This window comes from Lonchura striata, chromosome 2 (genome assembly GCF_050655825.1).
Source record: "Lonchura striata isolate lonStrDom1 chromosome 2, ASM5065582v1, whole genome shotgun sequence".
Taxonomy (NCBI): domain Eukaryota; kingdom Metazoa; phylum Chordata; class Aves; order Passeriformes; family Estrildidae; genus Lonchura; species Lonchura striata.
The window spans coordinates 45,828,246-45,849,512 of NC_140704.1; the positions used below are offsets into that span (position 1 = coordinate 45,828,246).

The 21,267-nt window shown below is 47.1% G+C and overlaps 2 protein-coding genes across 5 annotated transcripts in view; both read left to right on the top strand.

Annotated features, from left to right (window-relative positions):
* LARS2 (leucyl-tRNA synthetase 2, mitochondrial) overlaps positions 1 to 1,762 on the top strand; it is an 81,987-nt gene extending 80,225 nt beyond the window's left edge. For both annotated transcript variants that reach the window (XM_021547917.3, XM_021547918.3), the window contains one exon: positions 1,458 to 1,762. In XM_021547917.3, coding sequence (XP_021403592.3) covers positions 1,458 to 1,637 — 180 coding nt within the window. In that variant the 3' untranslated portion in view covers positions 1,638 to 1,762. The remainder of the gene's footprint in view (positions 1 to 1,457) is intronic.
* An 11,394-nt stretch (positions 1,763 to 13,156) lies between these two features.
* Positions 13,157 to 21,267, top strand: part of LIMD1 (LIM domain containing 1) — a 33,339-nt gene continuing 25,228 nt past the window's right edge. For all 3 annotated transcript variants that reach the window (XR_014952203.1, XM_021547915.4, XM_077786689.2), the window contains exon 1: positions 13,157 to 14,440. Coding sequence is in view for 2 of the 3 variants with exons in the window: in XM_021547915.4 (XP_021403590.4) it covers positions 13,303 to 14,440 (1,138 nt within the window). In the remaining variant the exon portion in view is untranslated. The remainder of the gene's footprint in view (positions 14,441 to 21,267) is intronic.

A 21,267-nucleotide genomic window follows, 5' to 3' on the forward strand; every position in this document is an offset into this window, starting at 1 on the left:
AGTGTCCTGTCAAAAAAAAACTGCTTGTATACACTTTTCACAAAAGCTTTAAAAATTAACTCCTATGTGTTTTTCAAGAATTTTTACATTACACAAGATGCCAAAGGAAAAGTTTAACACAGCCAGCCTTTTATGATGCCACATTATGGATGCATGTAGGAGTAATTAAAAGCCTACTGACATTATCACTGTAAATTATTGTCAAGACTAGTCAAAAAACAGAAGTGGCTCATCCTTGCTGCATTAAAGACTCCATCTTGTTCCTTAAAAATCTATCCCAACTTCCTCTCTCAGAGAATTGCACAAATTATTTTATTTTCAATAAAATAAAACACAAACAAAATACAAACTAGGTAAGTGAACTAGGCCTTTCTCATTTGTCATATGTTGCATACAGATACCCTGGATAAAATCCAGGTGAAAACCAAGTCATGAACATTTTTATGTCCAAACTGCATGAAGCAATGTGTGTTTCTTTTAGAAGATTGAAATCTCCTTGAAATGATGCCTAGAAGTCAGAAATCTGCAGTACCTATACAGATTATTATGCAAGTCATGCAATTAACTACATTAAAAAAATAGAATTGTTTCAATTTCTGAAATGTGTGATTGACCTTCTTCTTGTTAAGCCACTGAAAATAGTCCATATAAATCTGAAAGCCTTTGTAATAATTCATTTTATGCCAGCTCCAGAAGGGTTCTCTGGAGTTATAGGTACAGTCAGGCTCTGTAGTCTGTCTCCATTATCTACTGTAACTGGATGACAGAAAGGATTTATAAAACCATTTTATAAACTAAGGTGATTCCCACCAAAGGGCTTACTCAGTTTTACTTACGGGATTCTGCCCTACTTAAGCAAAACCAGCGTGGAAACTGCAGTGAAAACCAGCCCCACACAGAAAAATGTTACTTAGGGAGTAGCTGACGTCTTTGTGGTCAGTGTTGGATGAATGAGCCATGGGTTGAGTACAACATATAACAATGAGTGAGACATACACTAAGTTAAATCCTATTTTTCTGAAAATAATAAATCTTCTATTTGAATCTCTGTAAGACATTGCTTAGCTGTAAAGAATCCAAATTGCTCTCCAGAAGTATGTACAAACCAAGGCTCCCACCAGACATTTTATGCAGCTTATGTGACTGTCACGTTTTTAAAATTAAAAGATCACTGCATTGCACAGTCACATGCTGCTTGCTGTCTTCAAAACTGAGACTTCCTGTGGCCACTTCTCTATTTTTTTTTAGTATCATGAATCAGAGTTTTATCTCATGGTGGACAGGATAGGAAGAATTTTGTCCTCTGCTTAGAAAGTGTGGGTTTGGAGAAAAGAAAAAGTTTATTCCACTTTCCCCCTTTCCTTTTGTAAAAAGATGGGTTGGATACAGGAAATGAAATTGTAGGAAACAGTCTAGTTAAAATTCTGTTTTTTCTTGGTTTTGTGTCTCTCTTTCAGATCAATAACAAAGCTTGTGGCAAAGTTCTTGTGCCCCAGCAAGCAGCCCGCAATTTTGAAGAAGTCCATGAGCTCGTTCTTCAGAGTGAACTTGGAGTCAAGCATCTCCAGGGACGAGCAATTAAAAAGGCCTTTCTGTCCCCCAGAACTGCCCTTATCAACTTCTTAGTGCAAGAATAGTAAAGGCTATGCTGGGCTGTAAAAGGAAACTGGAATCTTTGGTGGAAGTGGAAACCAATGCAAAAAGAGCAGTTATGGTTATTTCACTTCATGTAAAGATGGGAAATAAATCTTATTAAAATCAGGTTGCTGCTAAATTTTCCTTTCAATGTGGAGAAATATGCAGAATTAAAGTTTCTTATTGAGTCCCGGTAAGATGCTGCTGCTTGTCCATATTCTTCGGGAGAATGAGAAGGGAGTGCAGAAGAACTAAACAATAGTAACAGAATGTAACTGAAGAAAGCACATGGGACTTAGTGTCAGCCTCAGGAATATATCCCATTGGAAAGTTGGCTTGGCTAATTACAGATGCATAAATATGATTCCAGGACTAAACAACTGTCCTGAGTATGCGCTACCCCAAATGTTAGGTGTGCTTTGCTCCCTGTATCTCATGTTTGGGTACTCTAGCATTAACTAGCATTTAAAGCTTTAGGGAAACACTGCAAAACACTAGAGTCTTAATTTAAAAAATAATTTCTTTGTGCTGACCAATAGCCTTGGGCACAGCAGGTAGCCAGAATGGGGTGGTTTGATACATTTCACATAAATTTCAGAGCCAAGCCAAGAAAAAGGTCAGATTATTTAGCAGTAGGTAGCCAGAATGGGGTGGTTTGATACATTTCACATAAATTTCAGAGCCAAGCCAAGAAAAAGGTCAAATTATTTAGCCAAGCCCTGCCTTAGCTAGGGCTCTCCTTCCTAGCTGATGTATTTGTGTTGGCACATGCATGAGAGGTGCAACTTCAGCAAAGTATTGATGGTTGTGGAACAGGATGAAGTTACTTCCTATGGATGAGCCATCTCAGAGATTTTCAGGCACTCAAGAGAGGGATCAGTCAGTTGCTAGAAGTGCAGCAGTGGGGAAGGTTCTTGTAGTGCCTAGATTGTGAAACTTCAATTGAGATCCTTTTTATTTTTTTTTGAGTGAAAATAGCCATCATGTTTCTAAAAGTCAATCAGAGATTCCTAAAACATAAAGCCATTCTCATGCCTGATCCCAGACAGGTTATCTGTACACACATTGCTGATATATCCACATGGAAATATTTACTGTGTTCAGCAAATGCTTGAAAAAGAGTTTCCAAGGAAACAATTGCAGGGTTCATTGTGAAATAATGTTTTTTTCTTTAACAGTCATTCAGCTAACTAGTCCAATAAGCCAGCCATTTGTGAGCCATTCTGACAGTTAAGAAATCAGCTGTAACAACCAGCAAGGCAAATGCAGAGGTCTGCAGTAACCTTCCAGCTCAGCAGGCATCCAGACTCTGTACAGAACTGAAAGGAAACCAAGAAAAATATCCCACATAACAGTAAGTAAGTCTCATAGATCCTCAGCAACTAGGTCCAAAACAGATCACATTTCCATGTGGGCACTAGCTAAGCAATGCCAATATTCAGTTGGGGTTCGTGCATTTTTGGTACCAAATATCCAGATGCACAACAGAGATGCCAGGCTTAGTGAGCATGTTTGGGTCTACACATCTCCACCTCTGTAACAAAACTCTTCTGATTCCTGCTTCCTCCTGGACCACACTTGTGCAGATTTTCTCTCCAGCAGTCCTTTGACACCAGAATGACTAAGAAATGGAACATTTATAATTAAGATACGGTCTTTGCAGTTTTAAGACTCCAGAAATCTGAGCCACAAAGGAATGCATTCAGACAGTCAAACATAGGCCTTTAGTTGGAGTTAAAATAATTTGAATTCCAGTGTCTGCCTGACATATATGTTGTTATAAATTCATAAAACTCCTGTTCAGAAGCCCCTAGAAGAACTGTGAAAGAGATCTTTTGAAGTAAAATCTGTGGCACAGCCCAGTCCTGCTTTTTTTCTTTTTTTTTTTCTTTTTTTTTTTTTTTTTTTAATTTATGTAAAAGGTTTAACACATCCTGTGGAACCATTTTTACAGAGTTTTTCTTTGAGGGAAAGGTGACATGTTTGTTGTAAATAAAAAAGTTTTAAATTTACATGGATGAAGAAAGATGTTGTAAGCCCAGCAACCCTGTGGTGCCTTTAAACAAAAGCTGCAGTCACTGCAGGGCCAGGCAGCCGCCCATAGTGTTTATTGCTGTTAGCACTTGAGGGTATTTGCTCTTGCCTGAGGAAGTGAATTGTAGATGTCACTTGGTGATTCAGGCAAAAATCAAAATAGGGAATGGATTTCTACAGGCTAAAAAAGGAAAGGTAGTGAGCAGCAGACTCACAAAAAGTGTAAGGTCAGAAGTCCTACCAGTGTGTTTACAGTAAGTTGTAATTCAGTGTGGTCTAGAGGATACAAAAAAGGTGGTGAAAGAGTGAGTGAGAGAGATGATGCAGACAGTGTGACAGAGCCTAATCCCCTGCTAAGTGTATGTTTGAAGGATGGCAGAGGTGCCAGCTGCGGAGCTTTGCTGTTGTGCTGGCAGCCGCTGACATTTCTTACAAGGGTGATCTGCTCTGAAGCACAGTTACCATTTGTCTTACAGTAATTGTGACTCACAGGTTTGGTCTGTGCCTCGATGAGACTGATAATGATATACAGGCTGCAGCCTGTTACCCAATCCTTTGTAAAATAATTCATCACAGAAGCCTTCTTATTTATTTGGCAGTTGTTATTTGTGTCACAGTAGAGAGGCATCTTTATGCTGAAGGTGGTGTATATAGATTGTGCCCCCTTGGAGAGCTCAGTAGATAATTAGTGCTGGAGTTTTAAATCTGGGCGTGGAACACTTGAGAAGGGAGAAGGAAAGGTGCCAGGCAGGTGATCAGTCAAATTGTACTGCATTCACACAGGACGTGGGGCCACTGTCCTTATACCATGAAGTGACAATCCAAAGATTATGTGGGAGGTTTGCTAAACCCAGCAGGATAGATCCAGGACAAGCTGCTCCAAGAAGTGGATCCATGACAGAGAAGGGGTATTTTCAGCATCCTGTCTGTCTAAGGGATAGAGGATAGGTTGTTGCACTGATCCAATCTATACTGAATTTCTATTTTAAGTAATGTCAGATTTTAAGAATAATTACTGCTACACTTTCTACCCCAAAAAATTTAATGTGACTAAATGTATAAAAAATCCAGCCCTCAAACATTGATTCTGGGAAAATAAAAACTGGTGAAGTCCTGCCATTGATTTCATGAGAAAGGATCTCAGATGCTGGGGTGATGAGGGCACTGAAATGTGCTGGAAGACACCACTGTGTAGAAAAATGTGTTGTTTGGTGTGGGTGAGAACTGAGGTGACATGGACACACCCATACTGCTTTGCAGCAAGGCAAGAGGGCTTTTTCTATCACGTTAAAGGACACTGTTACAGGTTAGATCACTAGCTAAGATAGATCTCTATCCAGCTTGTTCCACCTGTGCTTTGAAAAAAACCCTGTACAGGGGCATTGCTGGACAAGCACTTATATTTCCATGGCCTTTATCAAAACCCAGACATGGAGATTTCTTGCAAAATAAAATCTGTGTGCTCTCTTACCAGACTGAAGTAATGCCCCAGAACTGAAATCAAGTTAATAATGGTATTTTCTGATCTGACTTTGTAAAGCCTGCTTTTTTCTTTGGAGGGAGAATTTCCACAGATAAGGCAGGTCATACAGTCTCTCCTCTTTGTCTCTCATTCTTCTGTGTAAAGCCTCACAGAAAGCTATTCCTATTCTCTAAACCTTTCACAACCAACATGCACTAGAAAGAATGTTAACTAGTGCACTGCTGGTTCCTTCCTAGAGAGATATGCAGTATGGGAGATTTTTCTAAAGGCTTGCTATAAATGAAGAAGTAATTAGGGCTGGTTGGTGGGTTGGTGTTTTGTTGTTTGTTTGGGGGTTTTTTTGGGTGGTTTTTTTTTTAATAGTTTTGCAATACTTACTACAGTTTACAGATGGAATACAGTTTACAATCGGATTGGTTTTATTCATGTATATTTACCCACTTGGAAGAGTACATATGCTGGCTTTGCTGGATGCTTTTTCTGTTTCCATGTTTCAGCCTCTCCTTCAATGATCTGAGCTTATTTTATATCAAAGGACTGAGCTGAACAAGTGTTCAATGTTAAACCAGGTCTATCACCACAGAGCCTAAATGGTGAATGAATATACATACTATCAGTCCACTTTTGACCTTCAAAAATGTTGCTGGAACTACACCGTGGTTTTGGGGTTTTTTCATGGAAATGGGGTTTATGTCTCAAAGAAGAAGGACGAAGCTGATGACAGTAGATTAGAGGGAGTTTTAAGCATCTCCCAGCCCTAGCAGGAGGAGAACTGAACTGAAGCATTATCTGTGTGCAGGAGGGGAGAGGATCAGAGCTCTCATCTGCAGCCCAGATGATAAAAGAGATCTTGCCTGACATATGGAGGAAAGGTGGGAATTTTTTTCCCTTTCCTGAATAATGTGACTTTCCGGTATCACAAAGCAGTCTTCACTTCACTAACCCTGTCTATCCCAGGAGGCCCCAAGTTACACACCGCCTTTGTGACTCATAGCACTTTCTCACTCCTTGGACTGGAGAACTTCATGTCTGGTTTGAAGCCCTGGGCAGTTGCCATCCAACACCACCTTCCATACAAAGTTATCCAGGACATTTCTTTGCATGCTCATCTGCCTGGGCCACACCAATTTGCTCTCTCTTCTGAGCTGCTGAGTTTCTCACTAGGTAAAGGAATATGTAAATGGGGCAGGGTTAAGTACAGTGAATTGAATATTCACATTCTGCTTGCTCTAGTGCTGCTCAGCCTGGGCATAAGAAATTCTTTTCTCTGAGGAGCCTGGTCTTCTTCACTATAAATCTAAACAAAACCTGTGCATTTACATGAGCAGAAATGTGTGCTTTGTGCTTTCTGGGCTGGCTGTAAGGGGGTGGCCCACACTCACAAATAAGGCTCTGAACTTTCTCATCTGCCAGTAGTTTTTTACGCACGCCAAAACCAAGTATAAGAGGTCCAGGGTTGTCCCTACACCCGTGTCCCACTGCCAAAGGAGACACGCAAGCTGCTGAGCAAAGGGAGTTGCTTTTTAATAACTCTGCCTGCTGCCAACAATACATGAAACAAAATACATACAAGTCATAACAGCTGTAGGTGATCCAATCCACTGATCAGGAATAATAAACACAGGACATACAACTGGGGCCGAAAAAGAGAGTAATTTAATAAAGGAACATGACACATTACTGGCAATGGCAGCCTGGGTTTGTTTCTGATGAAGATTAAAAGAATCGGCATAACAGGAAATTGTTTTCTGCTACAAAGGGAAATCAGTTGTATTTAAGCACATAGGGGTGTAATTAGCAAATCTTACTAATTGCCACAAAACAGGAACACAAGTGTGCATTGCTGGGCTGGTTAAGCCAAGGAATTATTGTGAAAAAGATCTGTAGAAGCTTTTAAAAGTGAGTATTTTTCTTAAGTACGTCTCCATCCCTGGAGAGCCACGTCGCTGGATGAAATAGCAAGGGTACAACAAAAACATGTAATTCCCAATTTTCCCATGTGAAAGAGCATTTAAAAACATCTGTTAGTCAGAGAGCTTCTCCTAGGACGTGCACGGAAGAACAGAGTGGATGCACTGACTGCATCTGGCAAATCCACTCGAAGTCCATCAAGCCACGTGAGGCCGATGACTGATGGCAGGATGTCGTCTGACCTGTGGAGTGCTTCCAGCCCAGCATTACTGGAGGCCACGTATGTTGGTTAAAAAGGTCATGGTGGTGTTTGTGTTAATGCACTGATAAAGAGGCAGGGAAACAGAGCTGGAAAATTCTCCAGGCAAGCTCTTGTTCTGATAAAAGGCTCCTTTCAGTAGAAAATGGAGAAAACAAACTATTCCACATTCTTTTGAGCAGGGGTAGAAAAACCAACAGAGCTGTCTGCATCAGTTGGTGCAAATCTGCAACCACTGAAAGGAAGTGTTCTGGCCCGTGGAATGACAGCAAAGGGAAACCAATGACTCCAACACCACTGATGACACTTGGAGAAACTGAGGAGAGGAAGGTGAAGGTTCTTGTCTGCCAGAGCAGCAGCTGAGCGCCTGGCACCCAGCTCTGGCCTTCCTCACAGAGACCAAGCTGCTGCAGCTCAAGGACCTGCAGCTTCTCTCTCTGCTGCTTCCTGGATTCCTGTTTGGATCTCAGTGATTCCCCATGGCTCCTCCCCAAGGTGTGGCCTGCCAGGTAATCCTCCCTACCTCAGTTTACCCATCTGTAGGCAGGGCTCACAGCATCCCCACTGAAATGATGCTGCAGGTGCAGCTATTTAAGAACTGCCTCTCCTGAAAGGCAGTGTGGACAGGTCTCCCTGCCCTGGCCTTTCTCTCCCATTACTGTTAATTAATACTCCTAGCATAATTTCCTGCCAGAGATAATGCCCTGTGGTAGACACTTGTAGCACAGCAGGAGGAAAACATCCAGGTCTGGATCCATTTCTGCCCTGATCCCAAGGGTATGGGACACACCAACCCAGGCTGCATGGTGGGCACCTGGGCTGCCCCAGTCCCCAGGCTGCCCCTGCGGCTTGGGGGTTCAGTATGCAGGCGGCAGGCAAGGCAGGCTGCAGGCAGGGCAGGCCTCCTGGAGGAATGCAGGGGCCCCTGAGGCAGCTGTGAGGAGGAACAATATGGCCCTGCCCTGCCCTGCCACCTTCCTGAAAACCTTCGGGAAGGCAGAGGCTGAGGTTTGGCCTCCCCACCTCCGCAGCATCCCATCCAGCAATCTGGCCCCCAGCTTGAGCCCAGCCTTCCTACCCACAGCAGCCCCTGGGCTCACTGCTGCAGTCACCTTGCTTCATCCCTCCCTCCTCCCTCTTATTTGCCTTACAGTGCTGCTGTGCATCATCTTCCTAGTAAAAAGCATCTGGCAGGTGTAGATAAATGGCACATTTAATGAAAACCTCTATTAGAAATGCTGTGGCACTGCCTTGCAAGAAGAGAAACATTTGTTCCTGCAAGAACCAAGCCAGGCTCTATCCTGGAAATACTTCTGCCTTACAAATTGCTCACTCTGTTTATACTCTAGTACTGAAGCCTTTATTTCTTTCTTGCTAAAATACAGCAGGGCACGTATCTCAGGCCCTGCAGAGTGGTGTGTGTAGTCCTGCAGGAAATGACCTGCCTGGGACAGCTACGTCCCTGGAGAGACACGGGTACTGGGGAGCAGCCCTGTCCATGTTTGTGGACGTGTCCACAAACAACTTGGTGGACTGCCAGCCCCTGGTTCCTCACACTGATTTGGTAGCAAATAGGCAGTGTAAGCATGCAATAGTTGCTCTTGGAGAGAGATCTGGCTATAAATTGGCGCCCAGACTCCTCCTAATCATGTGTTTCTATAAACTATACAGCCGCGGGCTGTTGTAATGCTTTAAAATATGAGGGCGTTTTCTCCCAGATAGAAAAAAAGGGGGGGGGGGGGGGGGGCGGCGGGAGGGCAGGGGAGAAAAACTTGTGAACTTGTGGTGGAGAATTTCTTCACATTTTCTCCATCTCTCTGCAATGTGAGCCCAGACACCAACGTGGCAGCAAGAAACAAAGACGGATGATCCCCTTCCTGCTCTCAATCGCGACTTCCCCGTTTACCCGGGCAGGCAGAGCTGTGCCCCAGCCTGCCGGCCCTGGAGAGCGGCACTGCCCCAGCACAAGGCTGCGGTGATGTGCCCAGCACTCCAACCGAGGTGCAGCCAAAAGCTTGGAACACCGCTCGGGGCTGCTTCTCCCCAAATCACTGCCTCCCTCCACTCCATGGGCAGCTGAGATTGCCACGTGGAGCGGGGCTGAATTACAAGCTGTCAGCGTTATTTTGCATTAATAAATGCAGTGTGTAAGCCTTGCCCACAGGAACAAAAACAGATTAAATGAGCAACGTTTTTTTGGTTTTTTGGTTTGTTTGGGTTTTTTTTCTCTTCAAGGGGTAGGGTTTAGAATAAGTTAATTCAAATTGGCTCATAGATCTTGGTCCTGTGTTATAACAGCAATCGTAGACCCCTTAATTTCTTAATAGGCATGGGCTGTAAATGTCACAGGAACTATAAACATGTGGGAGCATATCTAATCACAGCAGAAGGGTCTGCAAGTCAGTGTAGTATTACATCTCCAGTCTAGTAGAAAGTTCAAGTTAATCATCTGCTCACTTAGGAATACCCCTAGCACAAATCTCACAGAAAAGAATAAATCTGAGCAGGAAATTTCAAAGGTATTTTGCTGCCTGATGTTCACGGAAAGCGTCACAGTTTCGACTCCAAGATGCCTTTGAATCGCTTGGCAGTGATCCCCCTTCGAAGGCGCTTGCCATCAAAGTGTCTGCTCATGCATGCGGAGCCTGGAAGGAGACCAAGCCCAGTGCGAGGGGTTCCCTATCCAAAGGGCTTCAGCAGCCTTTTCCACGCCGTCCGTGTAAGCATTGTTCTGCAGACAGCTGATTTGATCCTCTGGCATAGGAAGGAAATGTACTTTACATAGCTGGTGAAGGTCAGCAGCATCCAGAGCAGCCATTTGGCAAGAAGTCTGCTTCCCCCCACTCCTTCCCCCTGCAAAGTGGTGAGCTCCTCCAGGTCAGACTGTAAAAGGACTTACAGATGTTAGATAAAATGTAACGGCAGAAAATGTGTGCATGACCCTAAAAAAGAAAACTAAAATACATGATCTGATGGAAGTTAGATTTTTCCTTGGTTTTTGTGTTGAAAGCCGAAAATAGAGATATCTTCCCCCAAATCCTTCTGCTCCACCAAATGGGTAGTTTTTTAGAGGGATGGAAAAGCCTCATCTCAGTGTGTTGGAATTAAAAAAAACTCCAGTAGACACAAGTCTGAGTCTCTGATGTGCTGGATGCACATCATCCACAGGCACATGGCTTCTCCTGATTAACTTCACATCCTTTGGGTAGAAGGAGGCAAGAAGGTGCACGATGTGTAATTTCCTTTCCAACTGCTCTTTGTCCACGTTGCATATTCCTCCAGCAAGTAAAGCAGTGCTGGGGCTCACGCTCTCATCCTTATCTACCTGATGCTCTGTTTCCTTTCTGTCATTCTCTGTACAAATATGAACTGAATATGTGCTTCAGAACCAACTTTTTTGTTACTTACTGTTTGAACACTGAAGCTTGCCCATTTTAGATAAAAGTGGTCAGACTGAAAGCTAAGCACCTCAGCTAAGCCCATCTCCAAAAGCATCCTGAAGCCAGCGATGAGGAGGAGGCATCCCAGGCCTCAGTCACTTGCTGTGGTTCTCCTGGTCAGCCCAGGATGTTGCTAAAAACATACTTCCAGGAGCCCTTTCTGAGGATGCTCTTTAGACACTGAAACTGTTTTGGCTTTCATTGCCCCAGCTGAGCTTTACCTCAGACTTGACAGTTTTGGTCAAGACCCACAAAAGAGGTAGTCACTCTCGCTGGTGGTAACTGGTGACCTGAGCCTACACCAGCCTGGCATGAAGCAGCTGATGGGGGCCACTGTGGCCTCTCCCAGCCACAAAAATGGGACCCCTTCCACTCCAGCACAAAGAGCCCTGGCACAGGCAGGGGTTTGTTGTCTTTGTACAGTGTACACCAGACAGAGTCTAAAAACTCCTCCTGAACTCCTGGGACTTGTGCAAAGTGGGGTTTAGCCTCCAGGGACCCAGCTTCTCACAAAGTGAAACAGGGCTTGTGGGGATCAGCCTAATAGAGCCATGAGACCCCTCCTACCCTCATCCTCACAGCAGAGGAGGGCTTGGAAAGGTCTGATAGATGGGGCTGCTTGATATTTGGGATATTTCTCTGATATTGTGAAAAGCTCCAGCATTTTCAATATCTTTAAAAAGTGTCGGGCCATGGTTAGTAGCAATATGTGCTGGGGTGCCACTTCTCCAGGTCCTGAGGACTGGGGGAGCTCCACTGCTGTGCTTCGGCCTGTGCTGGGATTCCCATCCACCTGTCTTCCCTAGAAACCATAAACCTCCTTATCTAAAGCTGTGCTATGGCTGGGCTAACTTTTGTGAGTCCAAAGTTCATCAGCTCAAGCTCCAGCCTAAGGCTGTTGCTGCAGCCTCCAGCTCATCCTGCCTCAGCCTCTCGGTCCTGCTCAGAGCTTCTTTGGAGACACCACAGCAGTTACGAGGTTGCCTTGAAAGGCAAGGCACCTTTTCCAGAGGCTCACAGTGCCATCATTTTTAAGCACGTTAATTCAAATCTCACAGGTCTGGCCCCAGTTGCTCAGGAGTATTTTTGTAAGGGAATGGGTCAAAGAGGGGAGGGAATTTTTTTTTTATTTCTGTCATGTTTTGGTCACAGCCCAATTCGCCATTATTAAAGGCAGAGAATTTCCACATTCCTTAACATTTGGCCCTCCCTCCTGGTGCCTGGGGGAGAATTACAATAACAAGTTATGGGAATGCCGGACACGTGCCTGGGCCTGTAGGATCAACTGCACCAGTAAGTTTACTCAGGGGTATGACAGCTACCTACCAACCAGCCTCTCTCACGAACCCAGCAGAGGTTCCTACTGCAGCCCCCAACCTCTGAGCAGTTCCAGGCTGTGTTTTGCCATGAAAATTTTGCAACTGGCCCAGGCTGACAGAAGAGGGAGACTGAGAAGTAAAGTGTAGATTCACACGAGTAAGTCTTTCATCACAGACATGAAGTGTCCCAATCACATAGGGGCACCCCAAATGCAGTTTTACAGACAGCTCCTATACCTTCTAAGCATTTGGGAACAACATGCTTTGCCCAGTCCCTATGTATCACACATATGCTACCAAATTCCAAAGCAACAATAATTTTATGATGTCATGATCCATCTGCTTCTTTCCTAATCTGAATGTCTCTGGAGTTGGTCTTGCTGCAGTTACATGTATGATGCTGGATAATGGGGTGGGGGTGTTCCCAAAGGTGCCTGGAAGGCTGGGATGCTGATGTTATCTTGGGCATCCAGAGGTATCCTTTATTCTTCAGGCAAGGGGTCGTCTTCCTGCAGTGATCCAGGTTCCTTTAGTCATGCTAACTTAAGCATGATATCCAGCATAGAATGTCTATTTACACCAAGAAAAGTAATATAATTTCCTGCTATACATACTTATTGCTCCAATAGTTATGGGATGAGATTTTCCTCGCAGTTTTTCATGGGGGAGTAGGGCTGTTGTTTGTTTTTGTTTTACCCAAAGGGCGCCTGTGATTTTTCACAAGGCTTCTTCAGGAAGGTTTCCGGGCTGCAGGGTGAAAAAGAGGAGTATCATCCAGAGGAATATCATCCGACTCTGGAATTATCATCCAGAGACGAGGCAAAACCACTTTCATTGCATCACTCGGGTGACTTTAGCCACGGTGCGCACCCCGCTCCCAGCTGTGCTGGCTGACCCGCGCCCTTCCCGAGCCCGTTCGGACGCGGCGGGACGTGCGCGGGCCCGCGCCCTTCCGGGCACACCGCGCGCCCGCTGCGGAGCGGGCCGGGCAGCGCGCTCGGCGCTGGGCGTGGCTTGGGCGCGGTCAGCGGGTGGGTCGGGGCGTGCCCTCCGTGACCGCGCCCCCTCCGCGCCCCAGGCCACGCCCCCGGCGGGGACGGGCGCGGCGGGACGGAGCGGCTGCCGCTGCCGGCGTTACCTTGATCCCGGCGGGAAGGAGGAGAGGAGAAGGAAGAGGAAGAAGAAGAAGGCGGCGGGGGTCTTCCCGCTAAGCCGGGCAGGATGGACAAGTACGACGATCTGGGTCTGGAAGCCAGCAAGTTCATCGAGGACCTCAACATGTACGAGGCCTCCAAGGACGGTCTCTTTCGGGTGGACAAAGGTGCCGGCAACAACCCCGAGTTCGAGGAGACCAGGCGGGTGTTCGCCACCAAGATGGCCAAGATCCACCTCCAGCAGCAGCAGCAGCAGCAGCAGGAGGAGATGCTGATGGCCGCGATGAACGGAGGGGCTGCCGCCTTCCACCCCCCCCGTCCCAGCCCGCCGGTGGCGCGGGGTTCGAAGCCGCCCCCCGCCGCCGAGGGGCCGCGAGCGAGGCCCTGCGAGGGAGGGGAGCGGGGCTTCGGAGAGAGCGGCGCACGTGCCGGGGCCCCGGGGAGCCAGGCCGGGCGCCGGGGCTGGGAAGCGGAGCCCGACAGGATCTCCCGAGCGGGGGGCACACAGCCTGGCGTGGGGCGCGGGGAGCAGCAGGCTGGGAGCCTCGGCGACCCCCTGCCCTGCCGCGGCGGGCAGGAGAACGGCGGCCAGGGCGGGCGAGGTGTCGGGGGCCGTGACCCGATGCCGGCCGGACAGAGCTCCTCCTTCTCAAACTCCGGGATCCCCTCGGCACCCTCGGTAGGGCCAGAGGAGCCCCCGCCGCAGCAGAGGTCCTCATCCTTCTCGGCACCCTCAGCGCAGCCCACTCGAGGGTTTTCAGGCTCCGCTGAGCCCTGCGGTCCCAAAGCCGGAGGAGATGGCGGCCAGCCGTGGTACCAGGGTGTCTCGGTGTCCTTCCCGCCAGACTCCGCAGCCGCTGCTCCCAGCGTGGAATACCGCAGCCCGGGCAGTCAGCTGGTGGCCCGCGGCCAGACCCACAGGCCCGCCGGCAGCAGCGGGAGCCCTGAGGCGGGCTCCTCGCGCCCGGCCTCGCGAGGGATGCCGGCTCCCAGTGCGCCGCAGAGGCTTTTCCCGGAGGCCGTCCGCGGGCCGCGGTCAGACTCGGGGCACCTGGATGGCTCCAGCGCAGCAAAGGTGAAGCTGCCCTGCCAGACCCTCCTTCCGCAGCCAGAGCAAGGGCCATCGGCGGCTGAGCTGAAGCTGGAGGCACTGACCCAGCGGCTGGAGCAGGAGATGGATGCTCGGCCAAAGGCTGATTACTTTGGTAAGGAGGCGATCCGCCCGTCGCTCACTGCAAAGTGTCACGGCAGGGTTCAGACCTGCAGGATTGCATTTGCCTGTACATCTGCTTGGTTGTGCTCTGTCAGTTGCCTAGAGCAGAGTTTTTTTTATTTAACTTTTATTTATCACTGGGATTAGAAGCTCTTCCTCCTGCAACACCTTTTTCTTCAATCCTACCTCTGTAATTTTAAAGCAAAGGTAGTTCAGCAGCTTTGGGGGGCAGGCGGCAGTGCTAGGAAGAAGCTGGAACAGAGTATTTTGAAATGCCCTTCATTGCCAGCAGGGAGGCACTTAACTTTTTTTTGACAATACTACTGGTTCTCTGTGTCTTAGAAGGACGTGTCCCGACCACGGGCAGGAAGGCAGCCATCCAGCCTGCGGGGCAGTCCTGCCTGCATAGGCAGCCGTCATGGAGAAGGGCACGGAGTACAGGGGAGGGAGAAGTGTCTCAGAGATGGGGAGGGCGGTGGTTTCCCAAAATTGCCAGGATTTCCCTCTGCCTCCAGGTGCTGGATCCCATCAGCAGTGAAATGATTGGTACGTCCTGAAGATGTCAGAACAGGCAGTAGGCACGTTCTTCCCTAAATCTGGGGTCTGTGATGAGTCCAGACCACCACCAGAGGTTATCGCTGGCACTTGGCAGTGGAAAGGAACCACTTATGTACGAGGATCTCCTGATAAGAATATTGAATGTCCTTCTGGATTAAATTGATTTGCTACCCCAGGATGGCAGGAGGTCAGGGTCAAATTGCGTGTTTCCTTTCCCTGCTGTGCCACTTCACAATTTAACAGCAGATAAGATAGCTCAGCTTTTGGGAGAGGGAAGCCCAGAGTTGCTGGGAAGGTTGGAAACTCCATGGTTAATTTAAGAAACTATGGGAGCAGGCCAGGTGTATGGATATTTCTCATTATTTTAGACCTGCAGTTGCAGAAGTAGAAGAGGGACAAATTAAACTCTTCAGCCTAGTACTAAGGAAGGGTTTGCATCTCGGCCAGCACAGGTGCTGTTGCACTGGGACCTGTCTGGTGGGGTCGGTGGGTGGCTTAGTGGTGGTCTGAGTCACACAATAGCTTCATGCCGAGATTTGGGATGTAGCTGGAGGGACCACCGAGCGCTCAGCTGCAGATTGCATAACAAAATGTGTTTCTTGGCAGCAGGCAGGGGGATTTGCCCGCATAGGGCTGTGCCGGGATTGTTTATCTTGGTATCCGAGACTGAATTAAGCCCTGTGGCAGGGCAGGGGCATTTTTTTATCCTGTCGCAGAAAAGTGATGTGTTCAGCTGCTCTACTCACAGTGTTTTGGCCTGGAAACAAGTTTTGGCACTTTCCGTCCTGTGCAGGAAGCGCGCGGTTTGAATGAGATCAGGGAGCCTCGCTAGGGGAGCCTGAATGCCGTGACAAGGAGCTGATAAAGGAGATGGTGTTGGGACAGCAGGCTCGCGGCAGGTGATGCTCGAAAATGGGAATGTTTTTCTGGAGGTGACATTCAGCTCCACTGGAGAGGTGTCAGGGTTCTCTCCAACAGACCCTGCTGTGTCTTCTCAGTAAACCAGCTGGATCATACCTCATCTAAAATGTGCCTGGGGATGGGCTCAGGAGGCAGAGGAACCCAGTTAATGGTTAGATTACTTTTACATTTTTGTCACAAAATAAGGATGCAAGGCAGAAGGAGGCTTTGTCCTGTGGGAGATTTATAGTGAAGCAGGAGTATTTTTGGCAGCATAGGGAGTCCAGCTGGTCAGGTGGCAGAGTGAGCCCCAGGAGAAGGGAGACACGGAGGCTGCCTGGTCCCCAGTGAGGTGTTCTGACATCCTCCTGCCAGGAGATTTTGCACCGGGAGAAATTTGGGAAGGAAAAGAGTGAGAGGAAAGAAAAGAAATCATGCAGTCTTGGCAGAGGGAAAAGTAAGGTTTTGTGGAGCTTCAGTTCAGCAGACAAAGGTTCAGCAGACCTGCCCTGCTGAGGACCAAGGAACAGGAAGGAGCAAGTATCAAGGTATTTTAATTCTGGGCCTCCTCCTCCTCCTCCTCCCCCTCTCTTTCTCACTTTTGTTTTCATTTTTTGCACAGTTACCTTACTTCCTTTGAAGGGACAAAGGACACAGCTGGCCTTCTAAATTATTTTTTGCTACGCCCTACTCTCAAGCTACCAAACTTAAGGATGTAAAGTAAACACTTTTATGCAATAGTGATAAAAAGGATCAATAGTTTGTTTTGTTGCAGACTTCTTCCTCAGTGAACGGAATTCTATTGCAGCAGTTTTTAAGTTCATCAGAACCAGGAAATGAAACCAGAACTAAAGTACAAATGACTAAAATATTTTATAAAAAATATTTTCACTTCTCCTAATTTTGTATAACAAGGGGATGTTTTTGAAGATGGGTCTCTCTGTAAGACAGACTGTCCTTCAGTCTGTCTCAGTCAAGACCAGATGTTTATTAAGCAGAATTAATTCTGATCACAGTAAAGGAGCTTTCTCCTTCACTGTGAAAATGTGTGCTTGTAAGTGAAAGACTAGGAAAGGATAAGCCAGGGACTAGGCAAAATACAGGTAGGATGCTGTGCTGAAGAGCAGCAGTCTGATTATCTGTCAGCACCAATTTGCTGTGCAAAATGATTTTGTCTGCTCAGAATAGGTATAATAAGTGAAAGGAAAGAAATACGCGAAGCCAAGAATTTGCTCTAGGTTTTTTACCTTTTGGTTTTTTGTAAGTAGTGACCTATATGTGATCTGCATGGGCTCCACATGTCTCTGGAGGAATTTTGGTTCTCCAAGAGGGCTTTTGAAGTGCTGATTTGATCTTTATGGGCTGTCAAGGAGACATAGGGAGTCTCAGGTATCACTCTGGTCTTTTGCTTGGGGAAGGAAAAACTGAAGTTGCTCCCTAGAGACGCTAGTTCCCATGCAGCAGAGAAGGGTACTCATGTCCCTGGGAGGTGTCGCTGGAAGTCAGCTTAAGATGTATTTAGGTTTTGGTGTATTATTTCCAGAGAACATTCAGGAGTGAAGTGCCCAAATCCTACTCATTTCCCATGGCGTTCCTTTGGATGCATCATCCTTCATCTCCTCTTTGTGGCAGAAGATTAAACAGGAGTGATCAGGGGAGTTGCAAATCCCTTGGTAGCACCACCAAATGTTGAGGGTTAAGTGAAGAGACGCCATTCCAAAGACTGAAGGTGCCTGAGGAGTTTTCAGGTGAGACAGAATGCAGAACCAAACTGAGCATCTGCCTGCACTGCCTGGGAGTGACTTGATAGAGGAGGGGCCTGGCTGAAGTGGCTGAAGTGTACTGGGGTCTGCAGAGAGGTTTGACTACTTGTTTTAGCATGCAGTGCCTTGATCTGCAGGCACAGATGGGTGCTTCTAAAGGTGTAACATGTAGCATCATGTTTTTAACAGTGCTTTTTTCATACAGCTAGATGGAAATCTCCTCGTGAGGATTATCTACACCCTTACCAAGAGCTTTTTATAAAACCATCCTTATGACTGGTCTTTGTGTTATAAATATTTGTTAGCTGTTGTATTTTGGCTTCCTTGTTATTTACAGCAGAGCTGATAAGCTGTGGGTGATTTAGGAGGGCCCTGGACATCTTGTTTTGCAGTGGAAAGCTAGGATGCTTCCCAGCAGTCAGGCAGAGAATATCTCCTAGCACAGTCTGCAGATTTTTTTTCCCCTTGGCATAAACAGAGCAATAGCTGAGTTGCTGAGCCCTGTGGAGACCTGGGAGCCCAGCACCTTTGAATGGGTGAGCAGCTCAAAGGCCAGCAGTGCTCTTTGGAAGCGTAGTGCACAGTGAAGTTAGTGTTTCACCACTGCTGGAACCACAATTCATTTAACTTTGAGGCTGTACACACCTGGGAACTTCACTGAATCCTGCTGATGGTGGGGCACCAGGACACTCTGTGTGCAGCAAAGGTAATCTCAGGGCTGTCAAGCGGAGAATTTCTGATTAAAATGAAAGTTTCTCTGAGTCTGTTTAGTCTGTGGGTGATGACGGCAATGCCATTTCCACTGTGAATAAGCAGAGGCATCCTTTACTACCTTCTCCTGGGAGAGTATCAAAGCTGAGACACCTGCCTGCAGCAGTGAGGAAGGTGAGAGGGTGAGACAGGTCCTGGTGGAAGAAGGAAAGCTAGAAGAATCATGGCACTTGGAGTAGTGGGTGTGTACAGATTGCAAAGCTTATCTCACTGCAAGAAACCAAGCAAATAAGTATTGGCTTGGAATATGGCTCTTCAAGATTGCAGGAGTATGTGCTTCTCCTCCCTTCCTCTTGGGAGCTCAGCTGTGTTTGCAAGCTAAGGAAAAATCTACTGAAAGGAAATAAAAAGCAGAGAAAGCAGAGTTGAAGCAGAGGAGTAATCAGTCTTTCAGCCAGGATACAGTAGATGTGGGATTGAAAGAAATAAGGAGCCTCATTCATGTGGCACGGGAATTATCATAATCTCTGACGCCACTATAAGGTACTTAAAATGTCACTGACATGAGTTTGATGGCATTTTCGTCCTTCACTAGCAGTGTGTACATGAAGGTCTGCAACAAGGTCAGGGGTCAAGAAAGTGGCATGATAAAGGGAACAGAAAACTTGTGTTTACCAGCTTTGTGGTTCTCTGGTCAGGGGGTACCTGTCCATCTTTGTACAGAAAACCCAGTCACTCTGTGATGAATAGAACCAATCTGCTGGGTTTTCCAGGCACTCAGTCTTACCCAGGCCTCCAGATCTCCTTGAAATCACCTCTCCATCAAGAGTTACTTGCTCAGCTACTACAGCTCAGTAGTAGATAATCAGCATAGCAAGACATGCAATGTGTGTAGTTTAGAGTTTGATGTAGGAATTACTTGGTTAAGGTGAGCCATGGGAAGGTGGGTGGGTTCAAGTTCCAGAGAAATTCTAAAGTAAAACCAAGACAACTGAGCATCACACCGTGTATGGCAGGATGAAGGCTTTTCTCAGCAGTCTTTGAAACACGTGTGTGCAAGTGGAGGGCTTGGTTCTCCTGGGTGGGTTGGAGACAACAGCAGCTGTACCTGCACAGGGTCCTCCCTGTCAGGGTGAGTGTCAAGCAGAATTCTGATCGGGAGGACCCTTGTGAAGGTACAACTTCTGCCAAGAGGCATCAGGATTTATTGTGTGTATATATAGACAGGTGTGAATGATGTTACTAGAGGTGTAAAGTCTCTGGTGGAGTGGTTCTTCTACGTTCAGCTGGGTGATCTTCAGCATAAATCCTGCCTTCTGTAAAGAGGGGGCAAAAACCAGTTATGTCTGATGGAGAAGAGTCAGTCTGACCGTGGAAAGGTGGCTTGCACAGAGTATGTGCAAGGAGTAGGACAGACTTGCTGTTTCTGGATTAGCCAGATAAGCAGACCCACACCACTGGAATCACCCTGCCCCTGCATTCCTCTGACCTGGGACCGAATTGGCATGGCAAAGAAATCTCACCACTGAAGCACTGTCACATTTGATAGTTCAAAATGAAGTGACGATGTTAGTAAGCCCAACCAGGAGCACGTGTAGGAAAGCTTGGCTGTGCTGTGTGTTGCTGAGAAGGGAGGTGCTGCTGAAAAGAGGGATGCTGTTGGAATAACTGTGGTCTTGGTCTGTCTGAAATGTGGAAATAAAACTTAGTCCCAGAAAATGCTGCTCTTCAGCATGGTTTGTGTTGAATTTTTAGTGAGTGGGATACAGTAAGTAACTAAACTCCTTCTGGTGAGTGTGAAATAGCAACACTTGGAGGAAAAAATGTCTTCAGGGGCTTCAAGTCTGGTGGTAAATGGAAATGCACTTGTTGAATTTTGAGGGTGGAACTGACATTTGAGCAACAGGTTTGCTTTCATTTCCCACAGCCCTTGAGGTTTGTGTCCAACCTCTTGGATCATGTGAGCCGAGGCTGTTGCTGGTGACAGCCCTCCTGGTCTGCAGTGCTGAGATGGAGTGTGGCAAGTGCCGGGAAGTGGCTTACAGGGCATGTTTTTGGTCCCAGCTCTGTTCCAAAGGTCCCTTTGTTCAAACTCTCAGCTGCAGTGCGGGTGGTTGCTTGCTGCATGATGCAAAAGGGAACAGAGATTTCTTTGTTGTCCAGGGAGCTGCCCTGCCGGCAGAAATTGAACCGAAATCAGCAATTTCCACCCCTTTCCTTTCTCAAATCTGGCTGCCATTCTGCCTGCGCGCTCAGGCATGAATTTAGTGGTGCTCTGCGTGTGTGGTGGTTTGGGTTTGTTATCTTGGTGGTAAAAGAGAAACCTGTTTTTTCTTCTGAATAATGTTGTCTAAGGTTAAAAACCGTCATTTCAGAGGGGATGTCTGCTGGGATTGATGCTTGCATAAACACTTGTTACAAGCTGCAAAGTTACCCAGCGCAGGAATCGGCGATCTTGCTGAACTGTGGCTACTCAGGATCCCTCTGCTTCATACTGAGGACAGAAGTTTTTACTAAAAGCCACTCAATGCCAAGAAAATAACCCAGAACTGCTGACTAGTGTCAGTGGCATGTGGGGCTGGAGTGATGCTGCTGACATTTTAACACCAGCAGCAAGCACAGTCAGCACTGTTTCGGGAAATAGCCGTCGGAGCTGGTGTGGAGCAGGGCGCAGAGCCCGTTTTGTAGCAGGATGGGGTTGGAGGTGGCCCCAGTTGCGCTGGCTTCCGTCAGCTGGCTTTGCACGCGTGCTGCCGAGCTCAGCGACTGGTTGCCATTGGCAGCAGGTTTTCCCTTGCTTTTTCCCTGCTTAGCCTAAGCCAGAAGATCGGGATCACTGTGACAGCAGGGAGTGAATGGGGATAGTAGAAATGGAAAGGAAAAATCA